This window comes from Filicampus tigris, chromosome 4, assembly GCF_054856515.1.
Source record: "Filicampus tigris isolate MCC_2025a chromosome 4, RoL_Ftig_1.0, whole genome shotgun sequence".
Taxonomy (NCBI): Eukaryota; Metazoa; Chordata; class Actinopteri; order Syngnathiformes; family Syngnathidae; genus Filicampus; species Filicampus tigris.
In genome coordinates, this window is record NC_141220.1 from 5,901,601 (window position 1) to 5,925,884 (window position 24,284).

At 39.9% G+C, this 24,284-nt stretch overlaps 2 protein-coding genes across 9 annotated transcripts in view; both read right to left on the reverse strand.

Moving 5' to 3' along the window:
- kiaa1549la (KIAA1549-like a) overlaps window positions 1-3,805 on the reverse strand; it is a 108,295-nt gene extending 104,490 nt beyond the window's left edge. For all 7 annotated transcript variants that reach the window (XM_086028345.1, XM_086028346.1, XM_086028348.1 and 4 more), the window contains exon 1: window positions 3,337-3,805. In XM_086028345.1, the coding sequence (XP_085884471.1) occupies window positions 3,337-3,613 (277 nt within the window). In that variant the 5' untranslated portion in view covers window positions 3,614-3,805. The remainder of the gene's footprint in view (window positions 1-3,336) is intronic.
- Window positions 3,806-5,511: 1,706 nt separating this feature from the next.
- hipk3a (homeodomain interacting protein kinase 3a) overlaps window positions 5,512-24,284 on the reverse strand; it is a 43,838-nt gene continuing 25,065 nt past the window's right edge. Inside the window, exons 9-18 of one of the 2 annotated variants that reach the window (XM_086027870.1) lie at window positions 22,290-22,455; window positions 22,060-22,180; window positions 20,120-20,214; window positions 19,820-19,974; window positions 18,946-19,092; window positions 15,773-16,117; window positions 15,395-15,523; window positions 15,000-15,274; window positions 12,765-12,913; window positions 5,512-11,755 (exon numbers count right to left, since the gene is read on the reverse strand). In XM_086027870.1, coding sequence (XP_085883996.1) covers window positions 11,228-11,755; window positions 12,765-12,913; window positions 15,000-15,274; window positions 15,395-15,523; window positions 15,773-16,117; window positions 18,946-19,092; window positions 19,820-19,974; window positions 20,120-20,214; window positions 22,060-22,180; window positions 22,290-22,455 — 2,110 coding nt within the window. In that variant the 3' untranslated portion in view covers window positions 5,512-11,227. Of the gene's footprint in view, window positions 11,756-12,764; window positions 12,914-14,999; window positions 15,275-15,394; window positions 15,557-15,772; window positions 16,118-18,945; window positions 19,093-19,819; window positions 19,975-20,119; window positions 20,215-22,059; window positions 22,181-22,289; window positions 22,456-24,284 lie in introns of both variants that reach the window. The other variant, XM_086027869.1, reaches the window with a different exon arrangement.

Genomic DNA, 24,284 nt, shown 5'->3' on the forward strand with positions numbered 1-24,284 from the left:
GGAACGAATCACGGGAAATGCAGTCAAACTTTTTGCGCATGTATGCGCTTTGAATGACTACTCACACAGCGATTCGTGTTTTAAAGTATTATTAAAACAAAAGTCAATACAAGCAGAAAGGCTACAAAGGTTTATTGCCATTTGAGACAGACGCTGTACAAAGGGATATAAAAAGAAAACCTTCTTGGCAACCGCTACCGATCATTTGGAAAGAATCCTTTGAACAAAGAAAAGGATTCATAATTGTGAAGCAGCGAGTGAGTTCAAAATGCGTACATAAATAGATGTTTATCAGCTGGAAACAAAAGCTTCGATTAAAACCCGAGTTCCTGCAATTGATGTCCAAATGTGTGTTCCGGCACCAGACTCTCACCTACTGTAGAATGTACTCTGGTGTTATTCCAACCACTGACTGACAAATACAAACACGTAGTGAACACACTACATACCGCAGATCTGTTCCCATGGTAACCCAGACCAAAGGATCTACGCTATTGATGGTTAAACAAAGATCTCTGAAAACCTATGAAAGAAAACATACAAGTGCAGCGTTTGAGCCGGCCAGACACAAATACACGCTTATGCACTTCAACCCCTCACAGCAAAAAGGGAGATTGAGGGGACAAGAACGCAATGACACGCTCGCCACCAAACGGGACCTGTAAGTGTCGAATGTTATGGAGCAAGCCGATAAGAAAGTCAAATCTTGAGCCACACCATCTTGCTTTCAACAGTAGGATATAAAAGAGAATATGTTAAGAGCAGTGGGCGGTTTTCTCAAATTTAACTGGGGTGGCTTGCCAAGTGTGTCTTTTTTCCAAAACGTTTGCCAAGCTTCTGAGTTTTCTGTATTCATTAGAAATCTATTCTTAACATCGTCGTCTCTTTCTTCATGCTCCTCAAATGTAAAGAGGTAGTGTGGGGGGGGGGGGGGGTGCAATATGTCACAGGAGAGAGGTTGAGGTAGAGCTGTTTACACCTTGAACTGAAAAGCAAGTTTTTGTACACTAATGACAGTAGACTATAGTGGAACCTCTCATTTCCCCCATAGAAAATAAAGCACAATAGCAATAACCTGTTCTACAATCAAACAGGATCCATCATGCAACCTTTAACTGTCCAAGCAATCTTGTTGCCTTTGTTTCTTACCAGCAACGTACGTTTGTCCATGTGACTCGGTACCTTTCGTCAAATGTGCATGCAAATTCTGTTTTCCCTTCCAAGAAAAAGCCAGGAGAACACGTTCAATAAAGTTATTTTATCCTGACTAGAAACGGGTCCATCTGACCCCAAACGTAACAAGAGGCTTAAGTAACTTGTTAACAGTGAGGCTTCGCTTGGTGAGACCGGAGGTGAAAGTATTTGTACATCACGTGACGGAGAGGGCACTCACTTGGTGTGTGGAATAAGAGCAAACAATTGAATAATAAAACCTAAACTCTGTTATTGCTTTGATCATTTTTGAAGAGTGAAGTCTGTCTGGTGTGGTAGGCAAAAGTCTCATACAAAATGATGTTTCAATTACAATACAATACAATACAATTTCATTTATATAGCGCATTGCATAACAGCTAGAGTTGTAACAAAGCACCTTACAACATGATACAACAATATGGAATCAATAAATTAACATAAAGCACTATAGACACCGGAAAAGAGCCGAAAATTTCAGGTCGGATCAAAAGGCAGAGAGTACAATTGCAATTAAATTTGCAAATGTCGTGCGGTTTGAAGTGTGTATTTTTCTAAAATTCACAAAATAATCCACATGATAGGACGCAGGGCGAATTCTGGTGCATTTGAAACACAACTGGAATAGATCATTGAAAGTGTCACCTTAAACTGACACTTGAATGTAAAAGTGGCTTGTAATGAGGAGACTACCATTTTATGTCCTCACCATGGCGATCTGAGATAAGAACAGATTGTAGAGATCTGCATCTGTCATGTGAAATTATTGTCTATTTCATTATTACACGCTTCTCATCTAAAGGAGGAGCTTGAGAACAAGCAATATTTAACCTTATGTATCCACTTTTTGTGACATTTTTGTTTAATGGTGCCATGATTTTTTTTTCTAATGCAAAGGATTTGCCTTGGCTCAATAAAGGTTGGGAAATGTCATTAAGAAATATGTTTGGGGTTATTTTGAGGAGGGTAGTTTTAGAGTGGTGAAGAACTGCACTGCATCACACTGAGAAGTATTTCCAATAAATTGACCCATATAGCACAAGATTAGAAACACTTCTCAATATGATGCAGTGCAGCTCTACGCCACTGCAAACTCTCCGTCCATTCATTTTCTATAGCACTTGTCCTCATTTGGGTCACGCTGGAGCCTATCCAAGCTGACGTTGGGTGACAGCCTGGATCGGTCGCCATCCAGTTGCTGAACATTTACAGATAAACAAGTTAACAATTGACATTCATTGACAATTTTGACCCTTCAATAATCTTATACGCACATTTTGGGAATATGGGGACCAGCTGCTGGTGTGTATTTTTTTCCCTTCGCATGCCTCGAGGACAGAGAAATGATAAATCATTGATTTGCGTCGAGAATTAAACGTCCCCTATGAAAATGCTAGAGGTTGAAAAACTAGAAGCTCGATGTTCCGTGAATGAATACGACTTCCCGGATTACAGCGCATATGAGCGCGGTCAGTACTGTTGTTGTGTCTGCTTGTGTGCCCACTGTGTGCTCCCAATGCGCGTTTGGGGATGCTTGGAACAAGTGATGTTCAATCACACATGCTTTAAATAGAACTCAGACAGGGTGGAGGTTGTTTACAGAAGCCATGCACAAATAAGGTGATAGGCAGCTGGTATAAGAAATGAAGACAGAACTCCAAGATGATGACTTTATCTTATGTTGCAATTTAGGATATGATTATGTAATGATGATTTGTATATTATTTTATAAACTACTAGTATGATAAGATAACTCCCAAACCCCAAATACAAATATTGCCATATAGAGCACTTATTTGCACAAAATGAAAAAAAATGTCCACATACCAAAAAAAGGTCCAGTGTTTTTGGTTTTTCCCTGCAGAACTCTATAATGCATAATACAGTGTAACGCCAGATAAACTGTTCCAAACACGTCAACATTTGTCTCTAAGAACAATACTTACATCCAAGAGTAAAAACAAGCTCTACCACTCAATAACCGTCTAGTTATACGTCCTCAAAAACGCTTCACTATACTTCAAAAGAGGATTCAAGTGACAGCAGTATGTCAACAATCACAGCTACACCAATATTTATTTTTGTCTTATTGGCGATGAAGGGCGTAAATAAAGGTCGTGTAAGCGTGAAGCATCAGCGTCTCACCATCAGCAGCCAATGAGCACTGGCTCGTCAGCATCAGCACCGCGCCGACGGTCACAAAGCACCGGGCCAGCATCCCGCCCAATGCCCGCGTCCTCTTCTGCTGTCTCGGCGTCCACGCTTCCAGGTTCCGCGCCACGAGACACGGCGAGAATTGCTCTTTTGGAATCTTTTTCCGCCCGACCCCGCGGCCGCCGCCGCCCCTTCTGGGAAAGAGCGTATGTTTGGGAGCCATCGGTCCACCAATTAATGCTGGATGCACAACAGCTAACGGCGGCATCCGATCAAGCTGCCCCGGGTGCACACAAGCAGGGGTCCGCTCTCCATGGACCCTCTGCCGGGTGGTTGCTTTGGCTCTCTACCGGGAAACAAAGACTGATCAATTTCTCCCTTCACACTGTCTGTGTGTGTGTACGCGTGTGTGTGCGTGTGTATGTGAAGTCTGATATCCCTGCTGTGACCGCAAAGATGTTCGCCAACGTGTCAATTTACGACGTGAAAACGGAAGTAGTTAATGCTGATTTCAAAATAAATGGTGCTTTTACTTAGGAAACCCATATGCGCACACTGGCCGGCATATACGTACATTACGTATATCTATCTATCTATCTATCTATATATATATATATATGTATATATATATGTATGTATATATATGCATATGTATATGTGTATATATATATATATATATATATGTGTATATATATATATATATATATATGTGTATATGTGTATATATATGTGTGTATATATATGTGTGTATATATATGTGTGTATATATATGTGTGTATATATATGTGTGTATATATATATATATATATGTGTGTATATATATATATATATATATATATATATATATATATATATATACATACACACACACAATTACAGAAGAATAAAAATAATTCTACTAGCCAATTCATATTTTTTCCATTCCCCCCTCCACAGAGTATTTTTATACATTTATATGGTTTTGACATCAATACCAATCAAAATGAATTTTTAACAGAATTGAATATGACTTTTTCCAAAATAAATCAAAATTTATATGCATTTTTTTATTGTAAAATGTAGAAAGTTGATCATATTAACTTCAAAAGTCATCATTAATTAAAACAAACATACCTTTAAACAACCATTATCAAAAATTGTTGGTTGATAATTCAATACTTTTTATTTTTGTCAAAACATCATTTTTTTCGGTAGTGACTGCAAAATTTCAGATGTGACCATATTGTTGCTGCTGTTGCAGTAATACTTTGTGTGAGGGTAGCATTGTAATCACTTAACTACATTTGCTAATAACTAATGAAACATTATTTTTTCCATTTTTTAGTGCTTTGTGCTGTACTCAGGGTTGCGGGGGGTCGGAGTTGATCGCAGCTGACCTAGGGCAAAAGCAGGGTACACGCTGGACTGGTCACCTGTCCATCACAGGGCTCTTCATCATTGAAAAACTGTGGTTTCACCTTCAAAATGAAAATTTAATTGTAATGATAAACATTTTTGTAACACACATTTCCCCGTATGTATGTTCCCTCTCTCTCAGTTTTTGTAGAGGCATCCGGTGGTCTTGTATTTTCCTCCATGCTCTTTTGACTTTACTTTGCTCTCTGCTGAATAATTCATTGGTAGACTTCAGCTTTCCTTCTTCCTTCCATCTCTTATTTCTTTCTCTTTCCTTTATTAAATATTCTTTGGATTTCACTGGGTCATTCTAACCCTTCGCCTGTACTGTCTCTGCTAGGCTTTTTGGCATTTTGGTGTTTTCCCCTTCAAATTAAGATAAGATATAAAATAGAATATTGTTCAAATCAGAGAGATCTATAGCTTTTGTTTTCAGCAAATACAACCTCCTTATGCTGCAAATTCAACAAATGACCAATTTTAGTTCTTTTCAAATCGATAAAATGTCATGAAACACTGCTATGCATAATGACTTACATTTTGACAAAAGTTATTGTATATATATCCCACGACCCTTGTGATGATACGCGGATTGGATAATGGATGGATGGATATTACTTATATAAAAGAAAGTTATACATTGGGAGGTTTAGAAACATTCACATTTTTTGCATAATTTGAAAGGCAGTGTAGCTAGAGAGAGAGAGAGAGAGAGAGAGATGGGCAACATGGGCATATTATTCTAACAATTAAAGACAAAACACAGAGCAATTGAAGCTAAAGATATGGGTTGTTTTTTATTTCCAAGTTAACTTTGACATCAATTCATAATTTGACACTCACCAATAAGTCACCAAGAAGGAACCCGCTTTTTGTGACGAAGTACATAATAAGGCCTGGTCACACTAAAATTAAGAACTAGAGGGGGAAAAGAATCGCACACGTGACACACGTGACAGCCAAACAATTCGAATTGTCCCAGTCCTCATAATGTTGACTATTGCACAGTGCAGTTGCTACATGTCAAACTAGTGTAGCATTTAAGAACACAAAATCATAAAAACACAATTGTACACACTTATTTTCAACGGTAATGGGTTCAACTTTCCAATTGTGTCTACAAATTGGACTAAATACAACATCAAATAATTAGAGAACTGTGGAACTAATTATATTTAAATGAGTCTGAGGACTTAACTGGACATTTATGCAGCTCCCAAACAACAACAACAACAAAAAGAAATCTTCACACAACATCTATATTGAATTAGAACTACTAGTAACTAGTAACAAGTGCCAGCACAAAAAGAAGAAAACCAATCTGGGACTATAATCTATTATTTAAAACAGTTACCTTAATTTGAAGGAAAACTTGACTCGTTCAATTGATACTTAAGGCTGATGGGCTCCATTTGCCTGCAAAGAACAGTTTGACTCTCTGGTGATTGCATGGATTATCAAGGCTAATTAGTCAATCCAAAATGGTCAGGGATTAGGGGATATCACTGAGGTGGTACATGTTTTCATCTCACGTCATGGTATTGAATTAACAAAACAACAGATATAATTGAGACGCTAAATAAGAGCAAGCAAAGGAGGAACATATACACATGGACAAAATTGTTGGTACCCCTCTGTTAATTTAATAATTATGAAAAATACACATTTAATGAAAATTAACCAGCGGATACCGGGCAGTAGAGTTGGGTGATATACATCGTTATCGATATCATCGTCGATCTTGCTTTCACGATGCGTAATATTACATTATCGAGTATTATTAATACTGCCTCTAAAAGCATAACGACTCTAGTCAGTCGACGGCCGCAAAGTATGAGGAAATGTTGAAAATCAGTGTGCATTGATGGCAGAGGAGGAGGAAGTGATAATCATTCGCCGAATCAGCGGGCAGGATCAGGTCACGTGACTCTGTCCGCACTGCTGCGGAGCTGTTTCAAACAGAGTGTCGAGCGGGGATCCGATTCATAGCGAGGCGCGAGTCCACGTCATCCGTGGTCTATAAATGGTTTGGGATTGACATCGGTGGGAATAACATTGTTAGATGTGCCAAAACGGTCACCGGGAAGAGCAATTCTGTTGCACCATGAGCCATATGGATTACGGGGAAAACTTGGCGACCGCGCAAGCACGCTAAACAAAATCTTCAACACACACACTTAGAGAACAGTCGCTGAGTTGAACCCACAAGAATAAACGCACACACACACACTCAGTACTTTAGCGAGCAAGTCAAACGTGACATCCTGGATGATCGGTTAACATTCAGTTTACACGCTTGTAGTCCGCATCATTCATAACTTCTCGAGGCATGTTGTTGCACAAACTACGACGGCTTAATAGTGTCACACCAGAATACAGCCAAACATTAATAAAGTCACATGTCTACATATCACAGCGATGAATGAGTGGGAAAATGCACTTTCTGGTAAATTGCAGTTTTGTTATTCAACTTTATTCTGAATACGGTGGCCAACGTATGAGAAATGGGTGTTGTCATGACATCGTCTTTTCTCTCGCCGGGTGACACTTCGTCACACGTCACATATCAAATAAATTCATTTGCCATTCTGATTGCTGTAGTTAACACCCTTTTCTCCTTATGATTGCTCTAGTTATGGAATAACAGCTGAGACATTTAAATGACCTAAATATTCCCCAAAATCAATAATTATCAACATAATTTTTCGTTTTTTATTGTTAAATATTGTCGTAGAATATTATGTTTTGCAGAAGCTGTATTTAGCACTTTGAAAGAGGTGTTCACAAACGCTGTCTATCCACAAGTGGTCTGTGAAGCAAGTGCAGATTTAAAATATTTTTTGTAGAATTTCGTCAAATTATCGTTAAAGAGTTTTTTGAAAAAATATCGATATTTCTTTTTTGCCCATATCGCCCACCCCAACTGGGCAGTACTTTTGAATTGTAGTTCAACCTAATTATTTTTAAAATAAGCACAGGAAACAGGCCTGTAGAAAAATGATGGTCCTCTTTACTTCCTATTTTGGTTTACAATCTTTTGGGGTACTTACCGCAATCAACCGATTTTTCTAACTTTCAATGCGAACTATGCGCCTTTCAGCAGGTATTCATGAGCAAACTGCAGACAGCATGATTCTGCTCCTTGCACAACTTCAGAGGGCTGTTATGACCGTGAACCCAAATAAATGCATAACTTATATTAATTCTGAAATCAGAGGCCAGTAGAAACTGTTTAAAGGGGAGGTCAACCCAAACATTTTTGTTTTCCAGAATATGTTCTATGCAGGCCCACTAGTTGAAATTAGACATTCTGTTTGTGGAATAAGAGTTAATCCACCCGTTTTTAGCCATCTCTGGGGGGCGGCCATTTTGTCACCCTCAGGGCTCAGATAATGACCAATCACAGGTCACCAGATTTCTGAAGCTGAGCCATGATTGGTCATTATCTGAGCATCTGTGATGTCATTTTCTCAAGACAGAAGTGACAAAATGGCCCCGTGAGATGGATAAAAATGGGTGGATTTTGCTGCTTAACTCATATTCCAGAAACGCAATATTCATCACAATGCCGTGTTTCAATTAGTGGACCTGTATAGAACATATCCTTGAAAAATAAAAAATTTAGGTTGACTTACCCTTCAAACAAATGTTACATGTATTTTAGAAGGGGAATTGTGAACAAAATTGCTTGCAATATTTCAATGTTTTTAAAAACTGAAAACAATTGACCTTGTTGATATTGTAGCAAGACACATGAAGGTGATACGTAATTTGCTTTCACGGGCCTCGAATTTGACACCGGTGGAATAGTCCAATGTTTTGCTCTTAGCCCTTCTTGTTTTAGGTGGTTATCCTTACCTGGAAACAAGCCTTCTGACTTTGTGGCTTGTCAACATGCAGTCTGACAATAAATAAAATTCTATTTATTACTAGAATTGTTCTTTTATTGTTATTGTTTTTCTCACCATTGACAGCAGGGTACCAACAATTTTGCCCACGTGCGCAATTATTTTCCTTTATGTGAATGGAGACGTCTGTGCCTCAACACACAGGCACAAAATAACCTCATACTAAATCTTGAAGAGGCACACCACTTTCAACTGTGCAATCGCTCCTCTGTTTCAGGATTGTTAGCACGGTAGCAAATGATACGTAAAATACATATTACATAGGCGACATAGAAAAAAAAAACATTACAATAAATAGATGAGGGCAACTTCAACTTTGATTCATGGATAAAGCATTTTGGAAGAACCCCTGACAAAATACATGATGCCTACCTATGGTAAAAAGCTGCATACAAGAACCATCGATGCTCTGATCACACACCGAGAACACATTGATCAGGCATCTTATGCGACAGATTTCGCCGTTTCCACAAATACATTCAGGTGCGACGGTAAAGCTTTGCATTTGTCTCAATTCAGGTCCTACGTTTGAGTACTGTGCGGTGTTCTTGGTGAGCGCAATAAACATTTCCCTGACTTGTACTTTCTTAGGATACCGTGTAAAAAATATTGTTTTCAAACTGTTGGTGATGTCGAAGTTAGGGGTCTATCCTCTAAGAAGGAACTAGTAGACATATTTGCAGTTCGTATGATATCAATAAGACATCCTCCGCCAGCCAGTTTGGAGAAAGGCACTAGTCGTACAGTACAAAGAGTCGCAAATACAGCCCGATATGGAAAAAAGCCATGTCACAATCAAACTACAACACAAATAGTCAATACCACACTGGTTACACAATCTAAGAGTTAATCTCCGCCTACATTTCAAGATGAAATACTGATGCTAAAACACACGCGCACACACACACAAAACAAAAACAAATTAAAAACAAAAAAATGCTCAACTTCCATTACAGCAGTTTACAAATCACTTCAAAACATTATAGCAGATATACAGAGGCACTAGCATGTAGGATAGCATTTATACTCGATACTCAAAAGTAAAAGCCACTTCTAGTCACCAGAACTACAATACAGAGAGAATTGCAGGCTTAAATGAGATTAATCCTCTAAATTCACAGCTACAAAGTGGCAGATATTCAGTACATAGCAGCTTAATATCTATACATTCCAAATACAATTTGCCAAATATAGCTCAGAAAAATAAAACCTCAACCTCATTTCTAAAATAGATCTCTGACAATATTTATTTCAATGTCAAACTGCAACAGTTTGCTGGAGGTGAAAGAATGAATAACATCAACTGTGCCTCAGAAAAATGATTGATGAACAATGTCTTTGGTGCTGATTGCCATAAAAGACCAGCAGAACATGACTATTGACTCCACACAAAAACTGAAAACATGAAAAGAAGAGCAAGGCTACGCATACTCCACCCTGAAGGAATGTAACAAAACGGACAGGCTTCAACCGACAACTGGTCGGACGTTAAAACATTTACTGATACACCTTGTACAGGAAACAGCTCAGCGAGGATACTGTAAATGACTAGATTTCAAACACTGAAACATTGAAAAGAATTTCTCTTTTTAGTCTACACCACTCCCAAACAACTAAAACTGCAAATATCAAACTAAATGGAAAAACAAACACACACAGCAACCCAGAGGCTATCTAGATTGTATTGCAGTTACAGTAAACAGTGACAATACTGTTATGAATTAAGTACTATAGTGAGTACAAATTGATTATCAAAATATCAAATCACTCTTTATACACATAAAAAAATCATTCAGTCAAAGCCCTAAGTGTGCAGCCTGTAGCTTAAGTAAAACCATACTCTGAGTTAGCAAGCAAACTGAAGTTGAACAATATTTAAGCATAAGAAAGATTCCTATTTATCCAAAAAGTCCATCAAAATCAGAAGGCGAAGTGCTGCAAGCCTATTTGAGATTTATATATATATATATATATATATATATATATATATATATATATATATATAAAAACTCCTGAAGTGACATCTTAGACTCTGCTGTTAAGGCACTGGCAGATGGCAGCAGCAACAACAAAGAGAGCCTTCAACCCAAGCATGGCTTCATCAGATCTGAGTGGTACTCACATGCTACAAGGCAACACAGATGAAATGAAAGGTAGCCGCGCGACAGATCCCCAAAGAAAACATGACAGAAGTTATGTGCAAAAGACACAGCCTTAAATTTTGTGAACGTTTCATCTCAACCGCTCTCAATAAAGCTTATGTGAGTCATCAGCTGGCAGACATGATTTTCGGGAAGTCTTTCCGAGCTCAAGTTGCTCCAACAATTAAACGCAATCGCCCTCTTGTGAACCTTCAGATTAGAGAGACAGTGAATTTAACTGCCCCCCCCACCCCCACCCCAAATCAATTGAACATTATTTCACCCTCTTGCCAAATGTGTTGTCCTGTCCTGATCACAAGTGTTTGTTTTGTGCTCCGCTGAAAGCTCTGCTTGCCCATGCCGCAGCTCCACTGCGTTTGCCGTTGGCCTTTGTGACCCATTGGTGGAGCTGCTGCTGCGGCGGCCCCACTCTGTTCCTCAAATATAAGAGAACTGAGGATGGTGGCTGAGTTTGGTGGGACTCAGAGGGAAGCCCGTGTAGGCGGCCGGCGAAGCCATATATGGGTGAGGGGGGGGCAGTGGCGGGGGGAAGGCGGGCTTGAACTGGTGGGGGTGGTGGACATAGCCAGGCTGCTGATGCGAGTGGACTGTTGGTGAGGGGAGGAGCCTGTGATAGCCAGGATGCTGAGAGTGGCTGCTGAGGCCCATGGACACCTGGTGAACTATAGCGCCCCCTTGGGCGTGAGAGAGGCTGTAGCCGTGCTGAAGTAGAGGAGCGGGATGTGAGGTCAACATAGGGTGGGCGGCTGTGGTAAGGGGTCCGCTGGGAGGGTAAGATAACAGGGTGTGTGTGGGGTGGGCCCCTAACTTGTGCTTGGGGCTGCTGTGAGGCAGGTGGGGGAAGTTGTGTGTGTGGACTGTAGGGGGGATAAAGGCGTGAGGTCGCAGTGGCCCGTAGTTGCCGTTCCACTCCTTGATGCTGTGGGTTGAAACAAATGGCTGCACCTAAAGCAGGATCAAAAAGAAAAACAACTATTAGATGATCTGAAAACCTCAAATCAGTATTGCTGAGATGGTGAGAACATTGTTCAGCAATAATTTCACTTAGCAGCAGTCCGGCTAGAGTGAGGGCCCCGCCATATCTCGGCGCATCTTCCGAATGAATATCTGCTATATTTGGCTCATTTTTAAGCGTTTGTTTTTGAATGAGTTTTTACAGTACGCAGACAAATCCAAATTCAGAGTTGTGCAACTTGAGTGGAGTACCATGTCATAAGCAAAATTCCCGGCAGCACTGAGTTCTACTGGATGTAAAGAGTGTAGAGAAGGTCACAAGAGATGTGACAAATGTACTGTGTGTAACACTTTGTTGAAAAATACGTTTAACTATTTTTTTGTTCTCTTGTGCATTATTTTAGATTTTTATTTATATACAGCACATCTCTTTGTCTCTGGTGTGTGTTCTAAAGTGCTCTACGAATAAAGTTGAGTTGAAAATGTGACGCTGCAGCTGTTTAAGGGTCTAGTTGCCAGAACAACAATGCTCATTTCCATTAGCCTGTCTATGGTGTTTTGAATTACATGTTGACGTCAAGATGGCAGACATTCGTTATTGTGGTTTGGGCGATTAAATAGTTTGATTGTCTTTTGTTATACGTGTCAGTTTTACAGTAAACTTCACCTGAGAGTGACGAACAGCTTGAAGCAAGCATTGCCTCTCTTTTAGTGAGCTGCTCGGTAGCTACATGAGATTTCTTTTCATTTCTTCATAAGGAGAGTGAAAAAAGGCACTAAGGAATACTGGTGTGTTTCAATAAGCTTCGATATGTTCTAATAAATTGAAATGTTCAAGGTGTAGCGGAGGAGTAAAACTAGATTTCAAATTGTTACACCATTACATGGCGCTTTTTCGCCTTCCACCTTGGCTGGGTCTGGAACGCATTCCTCGTGACTGACGGGGGCTCACTGCAATTTGGTCCACGTAAAAAAGTAAAAATAAAGAAGGAAACGAGACCTGTCGAAGGCTCAATGTGTGTTGCTGCTGCTGCAGTTTTTGTTGCCACGACATAAGAGGTGTTGATTGGAGAAGGGGGATGGAGGAGGGAGTGCTCTGTTGTCTTGTCATGTTGCAGCGGCCTTTGGATCGGGACCACGACTCTGAAACTTGGATAGAAAATTATTCAGTCAGACGAGTAGATATATCATATCCGTCTAGAGGTTTAATTACTCTTTACACTGCAAGCGGAACTGTCGATTTAGTCCACATGACCACCGAGACGGGAAAATAAAAATACAAAAAGGGAGCAAAAACTTCAAACAAGCATGCAAAGTTATGCGGTACTCATACATATTGTACCAATATTTGGAGGATACATTCCTCTTTACTTTTATACAGGTATTACGTGACATATTTTGTCTGAAGATCCTGTACTTGCAGAGTTGCAGAGTTCTTGATTATATATGATATTGAATACTGTCTATTTTTTTTTTTTTATCATAACCTGTACCTTCTTTCTATAATGCAGTATCTGTGAACTGAGGAGACTAAATTTCCTGAAGGATAATAAAAGCATCTATCAAACTATCCATCCATCCATCTTGGGAGCTCAGGTGCCACTGCATGGGGGCTTGGTTCCAACAAAAAGTGATTACACACCAGTGTATTTAGCCAATGTTTTGTCTATCATGAACCTCCACACAAAGAGACTTGTTTATGAGGGGGTGAAAAGTGCATCCACCTTTCCCTCCAAGAGGAGTTCATTCAATTTATTAAAACCAGTACAATTGAAATGCCGTCACACATTTTTAGTAAAAAACTTTGAATTACAGAATGAAAAAAAAATTGCAATTGTTTATTTTTTTTAGATGAATGCTACTCTAATGGAGGGAAAGTCACTAGTTCAGCAACATTACATTTTGCTAATTTGGATGCATCTCAAGTACAATAAATTTTAAGTGAGGTCACGTCTCTGCTGGTCTGCAATGATCACCTGCTGAGACCTTTATGGTCCACTAGAGGGCGGTAGGCCCCTACTGGTTCCTTCTGGCCTGCAGAGTAGACACCCAAAACACACAAGTGACAGAGCTCATGACTGGTGAAGGATGACGTTTTGTGTATGATAAAAATTACAAGGTATCAAACTTTTCTCTTTGGTTGTAATAGACTGCTGACTAAAGTCTACACCAGACTACGTTACATTTTTCTTCAACTTATTTCTTCATCTCTAATCTGTGTACTCTTTTAAGCACAGTGTCCCGACTCCCAAGTGTTCAGACTGAGACACAACCAGGGTTCCCACTCTTTTCTTTCCAAGACTATTTCATCAAGTGTTGCCCTTAAAATGCAGTGTTGTGTTTGTCATATACATTTTTGTCTTTCTAAAGAAAAGCATTATGTTAGCCCATCAATTGGTGTTCAGTAGCATGCTTTAAGTAACTGCTGCATTATTGTCTTATTTTAGCTTCTCAAAAATGTGAAAAATAATACAAAAAATATACAAATAAATATACTTGTTAAAAATAGACCTTTGAGTAAGTCATACTGAAGTTCACAAAGAGTGAAAAGTTCATGAAATTGAAGATGTACGGCCAGTGTGGCGGCGGCAGGAGGGCCAAACCAGTCAGTCTTGTTCATGTTAATAAACATATAGTTTATGCCTTTTTAAAGTAAATGAGATTTTCTTATCACCGTGGTATCGAAAATGGTATTGAGGATTTAACTGGGTATTGATATCGAGTTTGAAATTTTAGTATCGTGACAACCCTACCCTCTTCCTTCCACCGTACAGAAAATAAGAATGTTGCTAACAAGACCACCCACGTCATTTTTGCTCGTCTCTTTTTGGGGGAAAAAAACGTTTCTAGAGGGGTAGGAAAAGTCTCTAAATATAGAGAAGTTGGCAACACTGCAGACCAGTCATAGCCCTTGTCGCCACATCCTTTCCAAGTGTGCACACTTGCACCCAAAAGAAAAGCACAAATTTCTCAATAAAAGCAGCGCATCATTTACGGTTGACTTCATGATCACCATGAGGGCTGGTCACCGGCCGGATGTGGCCCAAACTTTGACCAAGTCTGGTCTAAAAAGGTGAATTCAGATTGACATTCCAAAATTCCTGTTAGACAAGTGAAGAACTCACTGAGAGTGAAAGAGCCTACACTAAAGCACTGCATGACGCTGTAGCCGTGACTTGCTTTGATGACAGGTGGTCTACTGACTCTGTTAAGCACTGAATGTGGCAATACTAACCTGTTCTCTGGAAACGCTCCTGTGTTCCTCGAGTGCCGTTGTTTTGGACTCTCATCGGTGGAACCACCATTGTCCTGAGATCTCGAGGACTCCTCCCCTGAACTGCAGGGGGAGGCAATGGTGCTACCACAGCAGCAAAAGTTGGGCGGCTGTTGTGGTTACTGTTGTCAAGGAAACAAAATGGACTGTTGCCATGGGGGGATGTTGAAGTGTTGGATGTTGGGGAGCCCTCTACAGTTTCACAGCCACTCTCGTTCCCATCATCTTCAGACATACTGGACACAGAAGAACAACAACTTGGTCGCCACAGTCTAAATGTGTGTTTTTAATCTTGTGGAAAATGGACACTTGCATTATTTAGACAACAATAACCCACATATGGAAGAAAAGCAAACCTGTTGGGTCTTTTGCAGGGTGATGCAGACGGGCTGGAGTGCAGAGAGTTGGATGCAAATGAACTGGTGCTGAGGCTGCTGTCAGGACTGCTAAGGGAACACACTCTCTCCATAGTCACACTGGTGTTTCTGCAAACCTCACATACACACTCTTCTTTACACCTACACGTTCAACAAAACAGGTTATCTTTTTTGAGGCCACAATTCTGTCACAGTCTGTTGTGACATTTAGATGTCAATAGGCTTGGAATTACAAGAATGCAATCGGCGACAACTAACTGCCTTTCATCCCACACCCAGTGTTAAAATGCTCTCCATATTGCCCTTTCGTGGAATATTTATTTTTCTCCACCATTAGGACCATTTGAACAAACTCACCCTCTTAGACAGCACAACTGAGGTTTGTCTTCCTCTACTTCTTCACCATCTGTTGGTTCACTGTGGATGCTGATCACGCTGGGCGTTGGGCTTGGTGTGTCACCCATGAGAAGAGCGACGGCTTGCTGCATCTCTTTGTTTGGTACATCCTTTTTGAGGCAGCCCACCCCATCTTGTGAATCATCGTCCTCCTCATCCGAATTTAGAAGTGTCTGCTGCTGGGTTTCCACCAGAGGTACCTCCCTCTGAGATTTACTGATGCTTAACACAGCCTGACCAACAACATTGGCCATTTTGGGGGATCGACAGTGAGACGTGTGGATGTTAATTGGGTGGGACAGGTTCCTTTCAAAACAAGAGGGAATGCCAAGTTTTGAGTTTGGTTTGAATGAAACAGCTGAGCAGCAGTAATGTCTAATACAGGATTAGTGCTGGGCGATATGGAAAAAAAAATCGATCACGATTTAGGTCATTTTATTCCACGATTAACGATATACAACAATAAAGATATCAGCTATTCACAAAAAAAAAAAATACAACACAACCTGTTTTAGTAGTGCTGCAACATAAAATTATGAAAGCCTACATATTGTTGAAGAAATTAAGCTATCAATCTAAATAAATAATTTCAGATAAAAATTATTTAGAAAAAAAAACCTGACAGCTGTAAAAGTGACAGCCTACTGCAATGTAATTTTGAGAACATTTATTGTGCAAGTATCAAAAGTCAAAATCAGGACTGCAGTGTGAAAACAAATCACAGTGATATATTTATCGTTGCTGTCCCTAGAAAAACACCTGTGTCCAATGTTGTCATGTTTTTTTTGGGGGGGGGGGTGGATGTCTGTAATGCAGAAACCCCATTCAAGTAAAAATAAGAAAAAGTTTATAAAAATGGATGCAAGTGTTTTTCAAAGGACAGAGGCGGTATATTGAATATACTAAATTAACATACTTTTAACCTACTCCTTTAAGCTGCCGTACATTGTAAATTAATCCATCTCTGGTCCTGTTTAGCCACGTGTGTCTCATTATTTTGCATAATTTACTCTCCAGGCATTCAGTCTTCAAGTTTGGATACACTCCTCTTTAACACAGTTTCAGCCAGACTTCTGTGAAAAGTCTATTCGATCACCCAAGCACTGATTTCCGTTGTTTCACGATTACATTAGCAGTGTAAGTTGCACTGATTTTGCCTCCACCGACTAACCACGCGTAGGTGATGCAAGCGCCTTAGAGCACTTACAGTATGTCCACCCCAACGACGCTTTTTGGGACCATCTCCGCAATTCAATTATGAGAAAAACTTACGACTCTGTGATTCTCAATTTTGCTATTGTGTTCTGATGAGGCACAAGATTTCGTCTCGCAAACTGCATGTGAAACGACTTATTGAGAACCTTATGTAGTTGGAAGGTCCCAGCATGTCTTGTGGTGTTTTTTGTAAATAGCTATTAATAGTTACGGGTTTGTTGTTAGTTAATCCTTTCCAAAATTGTAGTATTCAGTATGTGCTTTTATCCACCTCGTTATTTATTAACTTTCATTAACTGTAATTTTTAATTGCACAGTAGGTTTTGTGTGGTGGATTACACTGGATTTTGCAATTGCAAAATGCTATTTGGAAAAAAAAACAGTTGTTACCTTTCTATGCAGAATAAAACTAAAATTGGCATGCGGATTACAAAATTGCAGTGAGTTTTTTTTCTAGCACATCAAGTTTTTTTCTCCAGCGCTTGACCTCCAGATAAGCAAAATTCCACTGATTAACTGTAGTAACAAGAGCTGATTATGATTGGACTCATCTACAGCTACGTGGCAACTTGTTTGTGCAGTCACAATTGAGACGTGATGGTGAGAGGTGTGTGCAGCTCCCAATAGGTCAGTACTATCAATATCTACAAACAGAGAGCTAGTATCGTAAGAATTGTCTCCTGTATATGATGATTCTGTGTTTTATTGCTTTCATTGTGTTCGTTGTTGTATTATTGTTATTGTTCAAAATATCATCCAGCAGGGGGTGGGGTGGGGTGAGGTGAGGTGGGATGCTGTGAAAGTTTAGTTGGACTCACCAACGGATGGCCGTTTAAAATTAGAGGCGGACCGGCCTATAGACAGGTACTATTACCCCCCGAAAAACAGACAATTGAGGGATGACGGAAGGGTTACCACTGCAGATGGATGACGAATAACTCAATTTTTAATTAAGGCGGCACGGTGGTCGACTGGTTAGCACGTCCGTCTCGCAGTTCAGAGGTCGTGGGTTCGATCCCGGCTCCGGCCTCCCTGTGTGGAGTTTGCATGTTCTCCCCGTGCCTGCGTGGGTTTTCTCCGGGCACTCCGGTTTCCTCCCACATTCCAAAAACATGCACGGTAAGTTGATTGGATACTCTAAATTGCCCCTAGGTGTGATTGTGAGTGCGGGTGTTTGTCTCTGTGTGCCCTGCGATTGGCTGGCAACCAGTTCAGGGTGTCCCCCGCCTACTGCCCAAAGACAGCTGGGATAGGCTCCAGCACGCCCCGCGACCCTTGTGAGGAGAAGCGGTACAGATAATGGATGGATGGATGAATTTTCAATTAAAATGCCCAGCTCTGCTATTTTGTTAATGTAAAGTGCTTTGTTACAGCTGTAGCTGGTATGAAATACAATATATAAATAAAGTTGTATTATATAATTAAGAGGATTAGTGCTTTTCTCTTAACCTTCTAAAGATGGGCATACTGTTGTTTTATACTTTTGTTTTCAAAGCTTGTAACTATTCCATTTCAGTGTTTTATTTACATACATACACATGTGTTTAACATTAAGAAAACGGAGATCCTATAGCTCAAAACCTTGACATCATAGACAAGAACTGAGATCAGTTTTGGATTCCGAACCCAAAAGTTGCAGCTGTCAGACCTTACTTAACAAAAACTGTGTTCCCCAGTGTTAATCACTTCGCTGTTTTTTTTTTCCAGTTTGCCACCTGGTGGCAGCTGTGTGGAACTACCATAGTAAGCAAACACTTCGGTCCATCAATTCCATTCTTACTATTCAGTTTCTGTATTGCCTAAAAGAGGGCAAGTAACGACAGATGCAATAGGAGAGAAGTGACATGAAAGAAACTCATCATCCCTGCGATGTATATCGTCATATCGCCCAGCTCTACAGGATCAATGCAAACACTCACCTGTTGTGATGCTGCCTGTTTCTTTTATTAGCTGACTGGGGCCACACAACATGCGCGATGCCAATGTTGAGAGGCTGATGCGCAGAGACAGCTGGCAGGTGATTGGTCAGGAGCGGCTGTTGCATCAAGGTACTATAACGTACTTTCCTGTGTTAGTCAAAAATACAGTGACCAGGAAACAAAGCAAAATACATTTTAGTGATATACTGCTGGATCTATTGAATGCAAACTGATAAATACATGCAATCCATAATAATCTCTTAATTGCTATTCATTTGTTGTAATTTCAGAAACTACAAATGCATTGTGCATTCCATCAGTCCTGCTCGAATACACAAAAGGCTGAAATAAGATTTGCACGTAAGATATATTGTTTGTAAAAGAAAACGTGATAACTTACATAAACATAACATAACATACATAACCGGGCCTTGAGTTTGACACATGTGCCCTAAAAGAATGCAATGGGAATTGTTTGACAAGCAAAGCCCTAAAACTAGTTCACTTTTTAATACGGTGGACTCTGTAGATACTTTCACACTGCCTGTAAATGACTGAAATTTTACGGTCCAGTGGTAAAATCGGTTATTCCGCAATGTCCGGACAAGGGCGTGAACTTTTAAAATCTGACACTCACTTCCCCAACCTTGCTGTGCTAACAGCATTTGCCGCTGTCCAACAAGCAATATTATCCATAACACCATAAGCTGGCATCATGGATAAAATTTTGTTTTGCTTTGTTGCTGTGTAACAAAATGTAATTTTAGTAACATTTTTGCTGTGCTCATTTATTTAAAAAAAAAAATCTTGAATTATGTATGTCTCTGATGGGCAAATTTTGATGACATCTGTATGAAAGACACTTGCGACTAACCCCCACTCGCTGATTCTTGGGGCGCAGACTGTGGTGTCATTGGGTAGGGAAGACGTGGGTGGTGGGACAGGGTGAGTCGGGGGCACACCGACTGCAGTCATCTGTGGCCAGGCTGTCTGTACCAGGAGCTGCTGACCCCGGTTAGACCAGGCTGGCTGTAAGACAGGAGAGAAATTCTCAATCACATTAGACATCTGATGCAGGATTTTTAATACAGCTAACACAGACCAACAACAATTCACTGTTAGTATGCATGAATTATGTGTAGGAGGAGAAGTTACTGTATAGTTTATGTCTTACCTGCGTCATTACACTAGGCCTCACTTGGAGGGGCTGGAGAGCAGGAGCCTGAGGTACCATGGGAACCGAGTACCTAACTGATTGGTTAAGGTTACCTTTAAAAGAGCCAAAAGGAAAAAAACAGATTAAAGCCCAGTAAATTAGATGTGCTTCCAAATGATCTACTAGGAATGAAAACATTTCTCGATTAATAAGTAGTATTACTGTTTTAAATAGAACTGATCAATAACACTGTATATTGCATCGCAAAGAGTAAGAGGTGTCTGAATTGCCCCTGTAGCTGGGTCCTTGCATGCTGTGACGTGTGCGCACAGTAGCGCAACAACAATATTAAGAGCATTGGCAGCTAACATGATACACAGTTAGTAGTGGTGTAACGGTACAATAAATCACATTTCGGTTCGGTTCGGTTTCTTGGAAACTTCGGTTTGGTATATTTTTGGTACCAAAAAAAACATATTTTTCTTTAAAAATATGTTTACTTTGAAAAGCTGACAAGTAAATGGTACATTTTTGAAAAATGAATAAATAAAAGCAAACCATTCGGGTGACATTCTAAGAAATTACACCAGAATAAAAAATACACTAACAATAAAGATCTCTTAATTTTGTATATTATTAAGACACTGAAATCTTTAAACACTCAGCAGCAACAGCCTATGACACAGTAAGTATTCAAGTTAAAGACAAGTTGTCATTATGGTACATGTACAGTTTTTGTGATGAAAAAAATACATAACAGTTACAATTATTGCTAACTATATTAAAACAATTTTTATAATGAAATACAGTAACTTTAAAGTCTTTTTGAAATGATTTACACTTTTTAGGCATTGAAAGCTTTGAATGTGCAATAGCATATTGTAACTAATTGGGTTATCTGTGTTGTGGTCGGATTTGTATTTTGCTGAGTTGTGATGTTTCCGAGGTTCATCGTACGGCTAGCGAGAGAAGCAGCGGAGAATGAAGAACAGAGCTGTTGTACTTTGTTTTGGGCTAAAAATACTGCTTGCTTCCTCGTCTAAGAAACATTCAAAGTCTGGTATTCGTTATTATATTAGACGTGTTACCTGCAATATAGCTGCCAATCTCATGCAGCAATGTCGGCACACAACTTTGGGACTTGTACACGTACCTTTCCCCATCTGCGATTTTAACAGGAAAGCTAGAATGTTCACAAACAGGAGACCGCAGTGTACGAGGGACCTTCGAGCTCTGTCTTATTTGCGTATGCTATTATAATGTCATTTATCCATGCATTTATGATTTATCACGGCTTCTGGCGTCCTGGCTCCTCTTTAGTTCCGCCGCCCCACTCTCGCAATAGCGCCCGTGCGTAAGCTCGCGCTAATAGGTGGACCAAACCGAACATGCCATACCGAAACGTAATTATATACCCACGTGTGCCGTTACACCCCTAAAAGTTAGTATTAGGCTTCCACCGTGCTCGAAAATCATCACAGATAGCAGACTACATAACCACTGATGTGCTCAAAATGTGCTTATCAAGTGAACTCTGTCATTTGTTGGTGTTCAGTTATGCAGATAATGTAATTATAACACCAGTTTTGCTCCATTTGTTTGTGTTGCTTTATTTGCGTCTCTTGCTAGTCTGTACGGCAAACATTAGTCCCGTTTACATTCTTGCAGGAAAAAAAGAGAAGCAAATGGGGCCGCGTACGTTGTTGGGAGACATATTAGTATGCTTGGAATTTTTACTGTGAACATCAATCGCATCGAACAAAAGCTAGTGTGAAAAAAGGGTGATGTTCAAAATAAAACATGGGGTGTCCTGATCCTTTTTTTTTTTGTTGTTTTTTTTTATTTAAACTTCTTTTAGCAATACTGCATCATGATAATACTGATAACCATGATTACTTTGTTCCCAGTAACAGTAATAATGAGAATGTCATAAAGTTTCATCTCTAGGATCTATATACCTTGAATGTTGGGTGGGCAAAGAAGAATGGGCGGGAAGGAGTCGCTGCATCCAAACTGACCATTTCTTGTTGTTAGAGCAATTCCAGGATGCAACACTGAAGGAGCTGATTGCGTAATAGGCTGCATTGCAAACAATGAAAGAGAATACAGTTAGTAGGTGTTGGTGTTTTTGTTTTGGTGGCCGAAATAATTGATAGTCACATACAACAGACAAATTGCAAAACTTCACCTGATTATGAACTGGTATGTTGTTGTAGCCCAGAGAGAGGCCAGAGGAAGTTGTGGGACCAACAGGCGGTCTGGAGAAATGAATGGTGTTCTGGTTCAACGCATCAAAAACTGTACTGCTGGGGCGGCCATGGCACATATCCATGATGCGAAAAGATGACTGCACACTGAAGACAATAGAGTAGAGTAGTAATTAGGTAAAGCAGGTAATCTCCACTACCCAGCAAATGCAGTGATGAAGCTAATTATTCATATAGTTTGCTCATTTAAGTTTCATATTAAAAGATGAGGGTAAGACAAGGTATAAAAGTGTCATTTTTCATTTATAGGATTTCATCTAAATCTGATACACAAGATGCATTATTTTTAACTCAACACCAAATTTTAGGTAAGCTAAAGTATTGGAACAAATAGCCTTGAAATAGAGACAAGTGAATGATATACTGTATAATAAATTGTTGAAAATATTTTGCTTCCTGTAACTGCATATTGACGGAGGCAGACTACTACCCCAGCCTTCCGCTGTATTTCCTCCAAAAATTTAACCATGGATTTGGTCAGCTGATCTCTCGTCTAGGGCTGGGAGATATGACTGAAAAGTATATCACGATTTAAGTGTTTCATATTGGTGGATATCGATATATATTGAATTTTTTTTCTTTTTTTAAACTATTGAAAAGAATGACCCGAAGAAAAATACATTTAGGTTATTTTATTTTAACATAATACTTAACCTTTAATAAGAGGTCAATGTAACTATGAAAGAGTGAAATAAACTGGTCGATATAAAGATGAAATAAACTCAATTTTAAACAATGTGCTTACAAGGGCTGAGAGATGTGTTTGAAAAAGTGTCACAATCGAAGTATTTCATATCAGTCAATATTGATAATTATTGGTTTTGTTTTAAACCTTTTCTTTAAATAACAGTTAATTGTTTTTGTGTACATTGTTATGTAGTGTAATGTGCAGTTTGTCCTCCACCAGTACATTGTAAATGCTTATTTGCATTATGTCTACCCCAAAGCAGTTGTTGACACACATATATTACCGGTAACTTTCATTCAATGTTCATCCAATGTAAGTGAACGCATACTCTCTTGTACTGCATACATTATCATTGACCAACCGTCTTAGGACTACTTTATCTTTTTAGCGGACTCATTATTAAGATGGATAGACCTCGGATTCTGGATTACATAAAAGATGGTGTGTCTGTCTAATCTGTCCATAGTGGAAGACATCTACCTTATTGGAATTCTGATAACAGCTCGCCTGCTGTTTGGATTTGGCAGCTCCTGTTTGGCCCTAAAAAGTCAGCACGACGGGAGCAGCTCTATTTTAAGTTAACAAGCTGTCGGTCGTTCTGGATGGTGGGGGACGAGCGGTCAACACTCGGACCTAGGCGATGAGTGAACTCAATCTTGAGACATTGCACATATGGGAAAGAACGTGACATTGCTGGCGTCGTCTAGGAAAAACGATTGCCGATTCGGCTAATTCATGCCCTCTGAGAGGCACCAGCAAGACTCAAGGTCGACTGATATTGTTGGCCTGTTCCCAATACAACCGTTATTTAGACTTTCTCTGGGAAGTGATGTTGCAGGATACTAATCCTTCACCTCTCCCAGTCTCATTTGCTGAATGTTTCTGTTTACGTAGCCAAGGCCGTCTCCAACAACGAGACTATATGTTTTGACGTGCTGAGACTTTACACTTGTACAACTCACTGCTCTACACAATACATACACGTCCCTGAAACCTCACTGCCTTAGTTGTCTTTACCACAGTCCTCCCCGTGATGGTCCAAGGTGCGCTGCGGATGCGTCTGCCTTAGGTGGCTTAGCTGCTAGACAGAGGGGCGCTTCCTGCACAGTTTTTGGTGTGCGAAACCATTTCATTGGTTTAGTTGATTCTTCTTTGGTTTAGCTGCTTCTTTGTGTTTGGAGTCAGCTGCACGCTGCCTACAACACGCGCAGTGGCAGGGTCGGGGTTT